At 41.3% G+C, this 15499-nt stretch overlaps 1 protein-coding gene across 2 annotated transcripts; it reads left to right on the top strand.

Moving 5' to 3' along the window:
* Positions 1-2456: 2456 nt before the first annotated feature.
* LOC145438694 (fatty acyl-CoA hydrolase precursor, medium chain-like) lies at positions 2457-13593 on the top strand. Of its 2 annotated transcripts, XM_080316042.1 has the most exons (11): positions 2458-3240; positions 4028-4134; positions 7219-7411; positions 8006-8153; positions 8240-8367; positions 8427-8562; positions 10566-10788; positions 10852-11005; positions 12075-12264; positions 12730-12811; positions 13188-13593. In XM_080316042.1, exons 1-11 carry the CDS (start codon positions 2747-2749, stop codon positions 13484-13486), a joined length of 2154 nt encoding a protein of 717 aa, XP_080172168.1. In that variant the 5' UTR covers positions 2458-2746; the 3' UTR covers positions 13487-13593. The 2 variants fall into 2 exon arrangements, with proteins under 2 accessions (XP_080172167.1, XP_080172168.1); XM_080316041.1 differs by having other exon boundaries at positions 2457-3240; positions 10566-11005.
* Positions 13594-15499: the final 1906 nt, after the last annotated feature.

The raw sequence follows: 15499 nt of genomic DNA, 5'->3' as shown, positions 1-15499 counted from the left end.
TTTGTGTCTGTGGCGGAATGACTACAGTACCTATGAGCACAGGTCGGGATGATAATTCCTGGTTTTATAAGTATCATCGTTTCATAAGTTGTATAATATACAAAATTCGCTTGCGTTGAAAAAGAAAGTATATTGTCTCGTCGGTAGAGGGTGTTTCAGGATTCGCAAATCTTTTCATACATATAGCTACTTTTCGAGATAGTATACGATTTGCGTTGGTCGCTTCCAGACCTAAAATGTAGTTCGGACAAATCCATACTTGTTCTTTGACAACGCAGATGTCGAATTGAGGAGACCATTATTATCTACTAAACTCTTTACAAGAGTAAGCGTTGAAATTTGGGATAGATTATAAAAACGAGGCTATTGCCTCCTCAGAAATACCGTATGCATTCCGGTGCTGCTGATTGTGCGGATAGCAGAGCCATTGAAGCAAACATCTTGAAATTTCACTTCAAGAACTATTGTTATGATACATAACATCTGCATAGACTGACAGACTTGGACTTGGTCAATGCCAATGGTTGGTTAGTTATACAACACATTCGTGTCATAATTCGAAATCACGCAAATTTTTCGAAGGGGAACATGATATGTATCCATGAACATTGAAAAGATTATTTCAATTCCCTCAGACGCTGCTTTTTGACAAGGACGATACAGCCTTATCAGAGTATAGGAGAAAAAAACAACCGTATCAATGCAGGTTGAAGTTTATGCTGTGAGAGATATCCACCAAAGCTCTACAGAAATACACCAATACACTAATCTTGCGCTATCTGTCGGCTGTCACCAGGGAAATTATCGGAGGTTTATAAAACAATTTACGAATGCGCTAATTCGCTGAGCAAATATGCTGCGCAATCACTGTTTGCGGTTCGGTTCCATCATTATTTGAAATAAACAGAGTGCTTGACCAAAGAAACAAAACGCAGCACAGACGCGTATAACGAAAGTACACACTACACAGTCAGGAAGAAGGGTCGAAGTGAAGATATCGATATACTGATCGCACTCGTATGAAATACGACGATCATTAGGTTCCGTTAATGTCAGGAAAACCCATTAGATCAGGGGCACCTAAGCTTTTATGTGGCGGGGACGGATTTTAAACTTCAGAGTATGTATGGAGAACATGAAAACACTCAAGTAATTACAACGTGTGTGAGTGGGATGGGTTCGCAGACTTACAGTAGGCTATCATACACACACGCGCGCCAGGCCTAGTGACTTACAGATCGTTTTCTCGAGATTCCCTATAGCACTAATTTAAAAGCATGCACATATACTTCTGTAGCTTCTATATGAGTTATTTAGGCATCGATAGGCGCAGATTGGACAGTGCTATCAGGTTTCCTGGCCAAGCAAGCCATTTTTTATTACCCAAAAATAGAGGAGCGTGATAATTAAGCAAAACTCTTGAAAATCAGTACAATCTTCGACGATGCAGGGTTCATCTCTGTTTAGTGTTGAGTTTCCTTCTATACTGCGACCGTGACGCAGGATCAAGGACCTTGGATCAAAGATGTTGAGATTACCGGCGATTTCCGTTTGCGAACACAAATTTCTGATTTATCTATGTTCCGTTCGCACGGTCACTAAATTACATATCCACAAGTTTGCGGCGGGAATATACGCGGAGTCAAATTGTGTGGTCGTGGTCATGTGTTCTTCGGAAACAATCTATAAAGATCTGTAACCAGTAGAAATCATGATAAATCCTGTTAATTGGCGGGTATTCGTCCATACGTTTGAAACTGGTACGGTAGTCTGCAGGAATTCTGTTCCTGGTTTTCAGAAGCGGCCTTGCAGACTTAACCGGAAAGTAAGTGAATTAAAGTATTTCGCAAAATTTGCTTCCACGTACACTGCAGTCCGTTTCTGATTATTATTGTTGTTGTTCTAGTAGTCACGGTGTTTCGACATCAATGGTCATTGCACGCACAGTGTCGCACACCCTGTACGCCGATGTACTCCTGAGATGCCAACTTATAGCACGACCTACTATCGTTCTAGCTAGTAGTGCGGAGCAGATCGACAAATTCCCTGGTCCGGCTCCGAACCGGCTCCGGCCGTATCAGGAAAAAGTACTGATCCGGCTCCAATCCGGCTACGGCCAAAAATGAAAAAGTCCGACCAGCCCTACACGGTACGGGGGTTCCATGAATTGATAAATATGCCTCGTTTATGCTCGCACTGGCTTGGCGGTTACTTGCGTGTGGTTGGTTGGTAGTTATTTAGTTATAAAAGTCATGTTTATCCATAAAGATTCGGGCCGTATCAAAAAAGTAGTGATCCGGCTCCGGCCGTAACAGAAAAAGTACTGATCCAGCTCCGATCCGGTCCGGCAAAAATTGCAAAAATCCGGCCGGATATCCAATCCGGCTCTGGTCCATGCTCCGCACTACTATAGCTAGGCGTTTGTTAATCCCCGCTTACGCGGATAAACCGGCGATGAAGAGCCTATAGATAAACTGCCAAGACGTATGAAGTGATTCCGAAGACGAACACCACCGGATTCAAGCCAGCCTCTTTCCAAATGTGTGCCTAGAGTTCAGCGGCTAGGTTTCGCTAACTATTTCCTAGACCGGGCCTTATATATACGGCCGATATCCTGTTGTTAGAAGAGGAACTACAAAGCTATACACGTCTCTTGACATAAATATTAATGAAGTTGCTTTGTCTGGTCAGACAGCTACGCGTGAAAACCTTTTCGCCTTCCACGTACTCATGAAACGATTCCAATATGGACGCAAAGATACACCGTTCCGGCGAAATACTGGTTTTCTTCGGTATTTCGCATATATCAGTGATTTTCGTTTTCTCTGTAACAGATTTCTCGTTATTAAACCGCAGTAATGTATATCTATGTCGTGTTCTATATCATGTGTCGCGTTGCTGGGACCGGATACGCAGATATTATCGTGAAAAATACAACGCTCGGCGACATATAGTTGGCAGAGTGCGCAACGTATCTGGAATTGTTGAAGAATATCTGGGAATACCTTATGCGGCACCGCCCGTTGGGGATTTGCGTTGGAAAGCACCCGCGCCACACCTACGGAGTGATAAAGGGGAAGCATGGAACGCAACGTATCCACGATCGCAATGTCCGCAAGAAAGCTCAAGCGGTAACGTTACCGGCGACGAAGATTGCTTGTATTTGAACGTTTACGTTCCAAGTCACCGGACTTCAGAATTGTATCCAGTCATGATATTCTTCCACCCGGGAAGTTTCCAGTGAGTCCGGAATTATGGCTACATATTCACTTATACATATACACATATATATTCATAACATATCACAATAACGAGCCAACAAGGCATATATTTGGCTAAATACGCTGGGGTGACCACATCGAGCGTGCGTCAAGTCAAATATTGACACTTAAATCATTTAGTCTCAATCCTAATCAAGATAATGAACGCAGAATACTAAATCTCCGAAGATGATAACCTAAGATGTACCACCAACATAGACGTAGACGTGAACGACAGCGTGTGTTGTATAAGAATCGCTGAGATAGTTAAGAATGAAGCCGATGACTTTAGTAATGGTGGATTTCGAAACTATACTCAACGATTTGAAGCAAAGGTTCATCTCACGAAGTCTGAGATTCTCTTAGATACGCATGTAATCATACCTACATTTTTTGGTTGGCTATAGTGGTGGCGATTACTAAAAAAAGGTCAACTCTCACACCTGTCTGCCAGATCCGAATATTCTACTTATGGATACTGAAACAGATAAGGTCCGGTAACCGGATCCAACACTTCAAAGGCCCGCATTCGGACCCCGGACCGCAGTGTCCCTGATATACAGTATACTATGCCACAATCGCTCTTGAACTTTTCATGGCCCACATCGCAAAGCTCTGCTGTATCGACAACGAGATTCTTTTGCGGTCCACCAGTGGGCCATGAGCCCATCACTCATCGACAATGTACAGTTTACACGCATTGTATTTGCCGTTGGCTATACAAACGCCGAGTCGCAGCTGTGACTATTATCACTTTCATATTATAGGACAGACAATGGGAGTGCGTATGACGGAGCACTGCTGTCTGATCAAAAAGGCGTCATCATTGTGACTTTCAACTACAGACTGGGCGCGCTCGGATTTCTAAACACTGGTATTCAAACACTCATGTCGCAAGTGCAACTAACGTAGAATATTCATAGGTATATAGCTGGTTGAAAATCTTGGTTGCCTGACATATGAGCATCCGACACAACGGAAAACGACAGTTCAGCATGGGACACTTCTGCATGCGTCACGTAAGCATGTGACTTTATAACGCAAAAACCGACCCTAACCCGAAACATAGCCCTCAAATTAACCATGATATATATATCAGTGGTCGGGAACCTATTGCTCGCGAGCCATATATGCCTTTTTTGGGTGTAAGATATGGCTCTTTAAGAAATTTTTGATTTTGTGCATAATTTATGAATATTGCAGCAACTTGTTAGTATAAATTTTCATTACTGTGGCAGAATACTTATTCTCGTGGCAGCATAAACATGTCTTTGAGAGGTCAAGACAGTGGGATATCCATTATCCAGGGTTAGGGATGGTACCGTCCTCTAAATCAAAATCCCCAAATTTAAGTTGCTGTCGCGCCGACGACTAACACAACTTGCGAATTCGATATATAGGCTACCCGCCATTGAGCGCGTCGTAATCTTGGATTGAACGATACTTTGATTGATCAAAGAAAATAGCGGACATGGCCGGCCACGCTTGTAGGCAGACTTAGACAACTAAAAAATTTTCTGCTTTTCCAAGTTAGATTAGAATGAGATTACTGGCATTTCGCTCTAATTTAGTGAAATTAGATAACTATAAGAATTATCTAGTAGTCCAAGTTTGCTTGTAGGACAATGCAGTTTTCAAATACACATTGTCTTTCTAATCTACGCCGAGAAATGAACTGCCTTGAAAGTGACACTCACAATTGCAAATTCATATTAAAAACAACGCAATAGCTATCCATATGTTCTTGATTGGTAAGTATAGATTTCGAGCACCGCCGTTAAAATGTAGGTATCTAGCGCAGTGTTACGTACGCCTAATACTTAAGAAGTCGATCAGTACTTTGATTTTCGAAATCAGCGCGACGATTACATTTGATTAATATCAGTGATTATAAATTTCAGGCTATTTACGATGAGTTCCGTTATCACAGGCGAGGCTTGGCGCGTCTGTGACTCATCTGAGTCTTATCCTTCCTTTCGCGCTTTATTTTCTAACAATATATATGAAAATTCCGTGATTTTGGGAATAAAAATGTTCAAAATCTATAGTCATTAATAAACATCGATAGAAAATACCAATAATAATTGAAGGTTTCACAATTTTCCTTCTCTCATCCATGACGACGTCTGAGGCACTGCCTCCCTTGCCAACCGTAATCCAACGTCACTGACGTATCACACCCCACAATGGGTATGTAGGCCTACTGTTGTAGTGACAAATGTTAAGACTCCACCTACGCTTGTGGGCAGAAAAATATGGCGCACACTACGGATCCCATATTAGTGCTACCAATACGTCACGGATTTTCAATTGTGACGTAACAATTTATTGACATGTATGACTCTTTGGGAGCTACAATTGAAAATATTGGGCCAATATGGCTCTTCGGTAAAAAAAGGTTCCCGACCACTGATATATATCCTAACCCCAAGCCTAATCCTAACCCAACCTTAAATCGAACCCTAACTCACACTAACCCATAATTTAACCCACATGCTCAATTGCTCATGTGTCGCATGCCGAAGTGCCGCGTGCGATAATATCGCATGCTCAATGCTCATATGTCCAGTGGTCCACGAACCGAAAATCTTACCTATTGGTACTGGTACCAGGTCGACATGCTGTGAAAACGATGTGTGAAAACGGTGTTTTCATAGACTTGATCAACTATTCGTCACTTTTTTACTATATTACCTAACCCAGGGGTGGGCAAACTACGGCCCGCGGGCCGCATGCGGCCCTCAACACCGTTTTGTGCGGCCCGCGAGAGTCTTGAGAAACTTTTTTAAAATATTAATAAAATGCGTAGGCCTACTAAAAATCGAATTAATGCAGGGACTTGATTAACTTTTTCTTAGTATATTTCACCATGATAATTCCAAGACAGTGGTTCTCAAACTGGTGGGCGCCCTCCCCCCCCCCCCCCCCCTTGAGGGCGTGAAAGCATATGAAGGGGGCGCGAAGCTGAGCTCAACTAAAAAAAAATCGCGCTCCGCGTGATTTACATCCAATTCATAGTTATTGCTCTGTATTTAATCTGAATGACATATTTGAAAATCTCTCATCCACAGTCGTAACCTTCGATGCCATCAAACTGCCCGCTAGGTTTGCTAGCATCCTGGTTGCGTTTTGGGATATGACGATAAGGGTGCGCGAAATCTTTCACCATCATAAGGGGGGGGGGTCGTGTCTTAAAAAGTTTGAGAACCACTGATCTAAGGTAAATACTTAATATCACAGCGGGATAGCTGCAACGAGATTGACATAATTTGAATCACCAGTGGGATTTCAGATTGGCCAGCACTCTATTTTTAATTCTTTCAGTGATGTGCTTATAAAAAAACGATTCGGGCGTGTCTTAGGTAGATTCGTTTTCTGTATGCGTACAATGGGGGTATTTATATTTTGTCTAAACATTGTAGAAGCGTGTTCGAAGCTAATATGGTTATGATGCTGTCAGCATTGTGTGTCCTGGAACTGAACCAAAAGTGGAATTAGTAAATCTATGAACTGATCGCTGCTCAAAGATTTAAATTTCAATCCTGCTCTAAGAATCGGGCCAACCGACTTTCATTTCTATAGTTTTGATAAATTCGTTATTGAGGTCCGCCAGCCTATGAAATCTCGCCACTATATGTTTCTGACGCGTGTACGATATCATGCATGATATATCACGCTATATAAACAAATATCAATATTGCGTTTTGGTTTAAAATCCCAATTTTATATAGTGCGGCCCGCGAATGGATTCAGATATTGAATGCGGCCCGCGAGCTCAAAAGTTTGCCCACCCCTGACCTAACCCTTCAGCCAAGTAATAGAAGCATAAATTTATGGAAAATAAGAAGCGTTTTGTTGCGACGTCCCTACATTTCTGCCCAATTCGTATCGTAGTCGCAGGTTACGCCCGGGGCCAGGATTTGCCTTTGCCAACTGCGAACTTGTACAAACATTTTAGGTGACAATCACGCCACAGGTAATTATGGGCTGCTCGACCAAAAAGCCATCTTGGAATGGGTGCAGGACAACATAGAAAATTTTCAGGGCGATCCGGACAGTGTTACGATTTTCGGAGCGGCGGCAGGGGCTGTTTCTACATTGTTGCATGCCATCTCTCCGCAAACTCAAAGTGCAAAAAAGTTATTCCACAGGTAAACTAACCAAGTCGATGCATACTGCGTGCAATGTGTAGCCTGCGACAGACGACACTATCGAATGTGCATTACGTGCAGTATTATTCAATCAAAAATCTAGTGTCGATAAAATTACTACCTTTTATAGTCACTGACCCGTCCAAAAACATGGTCAAGCTTGTTGGCCCTAAATGTTTTCGACTGACTCTAACCCAGAATTTCGCAAAATTAGGCTTACATTAATATAACATCTGTAAAATTACTTGAACATCAATATTGCAGTCCGAGATAATTCTAAATCCTTGAATGTCACGCACACGCGAATGCTAATTATATGACCTACGAAAGAATGGACGTGCAGCTGATAAAATAGCAATGACACAAATTCTAAACACTATGAATAGCCCGTTCTGCGGAAAGCACGAGAAGACATGGCGACAGTCTTGCTTATAAAACTACGCGAATGTCTTTATCGCCACCGCGTGTTCAAAATGGATGAAACAGCCCCATTGAATATTGATCTATCTTCTGCATGTAACGATAACAAGTACATGGAAATCGTGAAATATATTAACATATCCGAGAAACTGCATCACTCAAATTCGATTTCAGAGTTATTTCGCAAAGTGGCAGTCCTTTTTCGTGGTGGGGATTTCAGACAAATCCGAAATATTATGCAGCGAAGATTATAAATGAAACCGGCTGCTTGAATTCAACGATGCAGTCTGCAATGAAATGCATGAGGACACTGACAGCTCATGTAAGTTTCGATCAAGTATACTCTCAACAGAACTGTAAAAAACCGGATGTATACGCCATCTGTAAACGATACCGACCATATTTTAGGACATCGTCAAAGCCCAGTTGAAAGTCGAAGGCAATCAATTTGGTCCAACCGCTGACGGAAACTACATTACCGATATCCCAGATGTCATGGTGACAGACATGGATTTAATATCGAATCTGCAAGGAAGGTAACTTGAGGCTGGATTTCCATATTGAACAGCAGGAATTGCAACGAATCCACCCACAGGTACGAATATCTTATCGGGGTAAACGATTTCGAAACTGGATGGGACTACCAACACATTGAAGAGGTGGAAGATAAAGAAGGATTCGTCCAATTCTTGAGGTTACGTTTACGTGAGCATTTTGAGGACTACGTAAAGGTAATGCGAACAGACTGCCGAGAACATACAACCTTACAGTGATTCAAGCTTTTAATTTATTACAAAATCTTTGTCCAATCACTATTATTAAGTTATCTATTTATTATATACATATATGTGCGGTGAACTTGAAAACAGTCATAGTTTGTCTGCGACACAATGGGAAGGGCGGATTAAATTGTCAGGTTACCCTGAAAAACGCTGCGCACCAAATTTGGTTCAATTCGAACAAGTATAAGACTCCGCAGATCCAATTAAAAAATTTAATTTATTAGGAAACATTTTAAAAAATATTTCAGATTTTTCTATCTACCCCGTGAAATTATTGAGCTATCTTCAAAGACGATGCAAAACAAGTTTGACACAATTCCAAGTCGTAGATGCGGAGGTATTTGATTTTTTCGTTGATAATTCTCGGATTATCCATCAATTTAATTTTCTCTAACAAATTAAAATTTTTAATTAGATCTGCGGAATCTTATACTTGTTAGAACTGAACCATATTTGGTGTGCAGCGTTTTTTTGGGTGACGTGACAATTGAATCAGTAAATGGCTGGAATCCGGAAATGAAAGTTATTTTTGAACAGCCCCACTGCACATTAGTGCACATAGCCTATAGTACCGACCGCAAAGCTGCACAATGCACATTGCACAAGCTCATTACTCACCACTGCCAGTAGGGTTAGCTCGGATATCAATAATTTTCACTATCCGGATAACGGATATATCCGGATATTTTGGAATTTATCTAACCGGTTAACCGGATAATAACTGCTAAGTGAGACAATCGATTTCATTAGGTCTGCATGTAAAACGGATCGCAAAATCATTACACAGTGTTATTGTAGAGTACCTACCTACGCGCGCAGTATGAGCGAATACGAGAAAAACCACGCAAACTTAATGTTCACTGCTTCTGCAATGCCCTCTTTTTAAAGCACAGATGCATCAATTGTGGGATCCTGTAGCCGGGACCGGAATTTTGTAACAAAGAGTCCCCGTTCATTGAATGCTTTTTCAGCTTCCACAGAAGTGGGCTGAATAGAAAGCAGCGCTTCGTAGAGAGTCAAAAGGTTGGCAGGTCGTACGCCGGAAACTTCAACGGCTTTACATCCTTTTGACCATCCTTATGTTTAGGTTTGGAGTACTAGAAGGACGACTAGATGATACTGGAATTGATGCCGACATGATACCTCGCTCTAATTCACGTGATCAGGCACGCAGCCAGCCGAAAATGTAGGGGGATTGAAATAAAATCAGGGGGTTTCGATTTTTTTTTCGACTTAATCATCAGCGGAAATCAATTACGCTTGCACGCACGCACATTTTTGCGAACATTCGATGTCATTCAGTTTCGCGGTGTCACTCTCAGAATCACTAATTAGAATACACTTAACGGCATATCGTCAACAAGCCATCGAGAGATAGGAGCCAATGCATGCTGGGTCCGAGATGGTTAGGCCAGCGATTATATCGTTCGTAGGCATATTGCAGATGCGATTGTGTAGGTTAACGATAATATCGTGAGCACCAAGACAATGAAGATGCGATTGTGCAGGCCAGCGATGGAATAGTGTGTACACTGCACATGGCCTATTGCAGATGCGATTCTTCAATCCAGTGGAACTATCGGCTTGTTGAAGACGCGATAAATCAGGCCAGAGACGCTAGGCGAGCGCGCGGCAATCAATGACCTAATTTAACGATATTCTCAGCAGGAGATCGCGTCACATTACATTGTGCAATGTGTACAGACGCATCTCGCTAATTGGCAACACGCTTCTCGTTAATCCGCCGCGCCAACACTGAATACGACTTATTGAAGCTTACTAAAACGTGTAAAATGCATTAGCAACGATTCTTTTTTATCCGGTTAACCGGCAGAAAAATATCCGGATATCAGATAGTGAAAATACCTGCGGTTAACCGGTTAACCGTTATCCGGATAATCCAACCCTAACTGCCACCACAAAGACGGAGATTATTGATTGTATAATCGCAGATGGCTGATATCGTCTCGCTGAATTACATAGACCCCGTTAATCCGCCCTCCACGGCTCTCGAATGGAAACACCTTTCCTTCAACGTCAGCAGAGACTTTATGTTTCTCGCGCCATCGGTGAATATGACGTGGCTTGCCTCGTCGGACGACGGTTTCAATTCGACATCTTACTTCTACCTATTTTCACACAAGCCGAGCCAAGCACTTGTTGACGCTGGTGAAGGTATGTGTGGAAATACCTCTGTAACTGATTGGTACTTTCAAGCTACAATGCAAATTCTGACAGCCTTCCCATCCAACGACACTGTCGATGGCGCGACGCACAATGATGAAATTGCGTATGTATTTGGAGTACCGTTCAGTCTGGAGGGGGCCACAGATTTAGACCGACAAATCAGTGACCAGATGATGACTCGCTGGACAAACTTTGCAAAAAATGGGTAAAGCAATGCATAGTTTGTGTCACAAATCAGCCGAACTAATAGTCGCTTCGCATTTATGGTTCAAACAAGCAAGAAACATTCTATAAAGTTCACATCATTGAACTGCATTCTGCACTATAACCTATAATGTTATGATACGCATTCAAATGTCCGTTTATTATTCGAATGTAGCCTATAATCTAGTTCAGTGTCTGCCGACTTATAGCACGGCTCACTTCCAGGATTTTTGTAATACACCGCTTACGCGGATGAGGTGGCGAGGAGGATTAGAAATGCCTGTCTTTATTTCCAATTCAAACCGTCTCGCCAAAATTATATGAATGTCTAGTTGTCTAGGTCTACTCACGCAATATCCCTTTATGTTGTATTCTTTGCAATCTGGTACAAGTCGATTCATATCAGGCAGGTTGTCTAATTGTCGACGTCGACAAAATCCCATGTCCATTCCACCTTATCTAGAATATTCTGTTGGGGCTGCTTGATTTTCCTTTACCGTTTGACATATTCTATATCGCCGAAGGGTTCAGAAGGTATACTGACTGCTAACTGCGTTTTGCGCGAGTCTCTTATATCATATGTAGCCCAAAGAAGTAACAATAAACAAACACCACTGGCTGGCGGACGAGTGACTATTGAAGCTCTAGCGTAGCAGCTACACCTACACTCCTGCAGCTACAGTACGATATAGTACACTGTGATCATGCGGGAAGGATGTGAACGTAACAATGTGGAAGATTTGATTATTTACGATGTGCATTGTGATGCAATAAAATGTACCTGAGCGGGTCGAAAAGCACTGATATGGAATGCAAACAGTAAAGGACAATTTGTGGGAATGTAAGATCGCCATAGGTTACACGGGAGATAAGTTAACAATATATGTAGTTTCGAATAACACCGCGTGGGCCACGGATTTTAGACCCCTCTTCCAGTCTAAATTGTTCTCATGCACCACAACTATACCCCCAATCAGAGAACAATGCTACGATTCAAACCAATTTATACCCGATCTCACGCACATTCAGCGAACAGATTCAACAGAAGCAATTTGTATTGAACAATACAGGAATCCGTCTCGTGAGGGTGACGCGGAAGCGATGTGGCCTGAATTTAAATGGGAAACGCAGAGGTTCTTGCAATTCGGAGGCAAAGCAGTTACAGAGAACGTGACTCGTGTTGGGGCGCATCTGCAATCGAGCGAAGTGATATTCTGGACTCGCGAACTTGAGTTCTTCGGCGAAGGAAAAGGATTTGACGTAAGCAGCTGAGCAAATACGACTGTAGCCGTAAGCTGCATTGTGGCTAGCGTACTCAGACCAGATATAATTTGGATTGAACCAAATTGGTGCAACTATATATATTCAATTATTCATGTTATGCAATGCAGAACCTATGTGGACGGCGGTTATTATATTGGTATTTTACAGTATTGCCAAGGGGAACTGCAGGGGGGTAGCAATTGTTATGCACTGCCCAGTGTTCATGCGGGCCTACTCACAGCAATCTTATAAACTTCAGCATTTACAATGATTTGAGAGTCATACAACGACACATGATTGCTACATTCAGCATTAGCAGAAGTCAGAAAGGAGAATGGAACTGAACAAAACTTTTTTTGCCTGCTGTCATTCTAGAAATCAGATGTGCAGCCGATCATAATACTTATTGCTTACAGCTTCTAATTATATTATCACAAATGAAATCTCCTACTTAAATTTTAGGACTCTGTCGGGACAACTATTAACTCTGGCGAGACTACAACTATAAGCCCCAACAATATTTGCGTGACTGAGGTTACAACAGGTAAATTTAGACTGTGGATACAAATTATTCTGTTGATATTCCCTAAACATTATTGCCTCAGAATCACTTAACTACCCTCTAATTTGGTCTGAAGACTATGTCATATCGAGCCTCCCGTCTACCTTGCATGTCGCATTTCACTGTTACATTCTTGTAGTGTTATGTTGATATGTAATGTATACGAATAAAGATTCTCTCTCTCTCTCTCTCTCTCTCTCTCTCTGCTGTGAGAGTTGTGATACTTGAACAATCCAGCAGTTTTCTATAGATAGTTGAATACTATTGAGTCTCGATGATGAGCAATGGTTATTATATATGACCTGCAGTTCAAAAGATACATATAAAAATCGAAAATTATGAATACTGAATATTTTAGAAGCGACAACGGAGTGCTGCGTTTGCACTGCAATAGGAACAGCTCTCGGTCTTTCGCTCGCGCCCGAACAAGCCGACGTGGTGATCTACACGTTATTCGTCGTATCTTTGGTATTGACGACAACACTACTAATCGCGATGCTTCGCTGGTGCTGGTGTTCGAGTGAGAAGTCGAAAAATCGCGATTTGTTAATCGAAAACCACTATACCAGTGACGGAACGCTAGCAGGCATGGAGATGTACAATAGTGTCACGCTGGAAGGCCATGATTCTAAATCAGGACAAATTACTGCGCTGTAACATATTTTGACTTGTGAGCATTTGAGAGTTTCTATTATTTTTATAGTTTTCATAGTTTACTAATATTTAATATTTTCATTAAATAAACTATACGGTACCACTTGCAATGACTATTCATCCCTGGTTAACAGATATTTGCTGTGGTGTTGAAAGCCTTCCTATTACAAACGGCATGTGTCTTGTGTTTCAATATTGAATGTTATATCTGACTTACAGCTCTGGAATTATCTAACGTAAATTTCCGTCTATGACAGAGAAATAGCGCACTTTGAGCACAGGCCAGGGTGATAACTCATCGTTTCATAGCTTCTTCGTTTTGTCCGTGAACATTTAACACGGAGCCGGGCAATAAATGTTGCCGACGGGTCAAGTGTGAAGCACAAAATACGTTGGCGGGCCTAAAAAAAGTTTAGGTTTAGATTTAGACTATATTCTGCGACGTGCAATTTTATTTTTAAATTCAAAGAAGTGAATAACGTTGTTAACACATGTTGCTAAAGTCGATGTGTTAGCCTAATATCAAGCTGCGTCCCGACCTCTGTGTAACTTGGTAAATTTGCCTTATTGCTGTTGTGCTAGGTTCACTAGCAGGTCTACCGCATCAGTCGAGTACATGTATTTCACCGCATGATTTTTCTCTTAATATCAAATTGTGTTCTTTAAACATGCAGACCTGCTCGCTACTCATAAATTAAAAAGTCCGGTGCACGGTTGACTGCAGCAAACAAATATTTAGTGCTCCAAATCTTGTTGGACTTTCGGCCTTCAGCCAGTGTTGGGATCAAGTCACTACCTTCGAGTCACGAGTCATTTCGAGTCATTGCACATTTTGACTCGAGTCAAGTCAAGTCAATCGATTTTCGAAGGTGACTCGAGTCAAGTCGAGTCAAGTCAAGTCAAGTCACGAGTCAAGTCACCTTTCAAGTCAAGTTGCCTTTTCGAAGTATGAAGCATGATTACATCATTGCATTTTGCTAGCTGTCTGAATTACAGATCGAGTGGTCATTGATTCTGCACCGATGAACGTGTGTACAGATAATTATACACGGAATAAGGCGCTGTATCGCTCACATATACGAGAACTGTTAAACTACGTAAGTAATTGCATACCCTCAGTTTATCGTTGCCAGCCACAATAAAGAATAGAGAAACTAATTGACAAGATGCGATGCAATACATTACCCATTTTTACATATTGATATGATACACTTCGAGTCTGCGCCAATGGCTGAGGAGTGTACAATAGGGCTCTTCAAAAATGACTTTTTTTCTCAAATCCCACTGGCTACTTGATAAAATTGTTCGGTTACCTAATTCAAGCCTACACACAAAATTTGGTTCAATTCCAACCAGTAGCCGCATTGCTACAGGAGAAGAAAGTTTCGAGTTATTATATAAAAATAAATAATAAAAAAATTGAAAATTTTCTGTTCACCCCATGAATGTGTTACGTTGTCTATAGGAACGATGTTCACCATATTTGGTTCAATGCCAACCAGTGGAAGCAGAGTTATTGCCGTCGAAAATTTTTGGATTTGACTAAAATAGTATTTACGGTGACCGATTCTTTGTTTATTTATTATAGTTGTGCTCACCGTAAATACTATTTCATTCAAATCAAAATTTTTCTACGACAATAACTCCGCTTCCACTGGTTGGAATTAAACCAAATTTGCTGAACATCGTTTCTACAGACAACCTAACACTTTCATGGGGTGAACAGAAAATTTTCAAATTTTTTGTTATTTAATTTTATATAATAAATCGAAACTTTCTTCTCCTGTAGCAATGCGGCTACTGGTTGGAATTGAACCAAATTTGGTGTGTAGGCTTGAATTAGGTAACCTAACAATTTTATCAAGTAGCGAGTACTATTGGAGAAAAAAAAGTCATTTTTGAAGAGCCCTAGTGTACAAACTATATTCGATAATAAATACAATATAACAAGAGATTTGGGTAAGGTAAGAACGGAGAACAGAAATAGAAATTTTCTATTAATTCATTTTACTACAA

Source organism: Botryllus schlosseri, chromosome 5 (genome assembly GCF_051294905.1).
Source record: "Botryllus schlosseri isolate E-star chromosome 5, Bs_hap1, whole genome shotgun sequence".
In the NCBI taxonomy this organism is placed as follows: Eukaryota; Metazoa; Chordata; class Ascidiacea; order Stolidobranchia; family Styelidae; genus Botryllus; species Botryllus schlosseri.
Note: the sequence above shows the minus strand (reverse complement) of the source record. Positions and strands in the feature narration are given on the sequence as shown.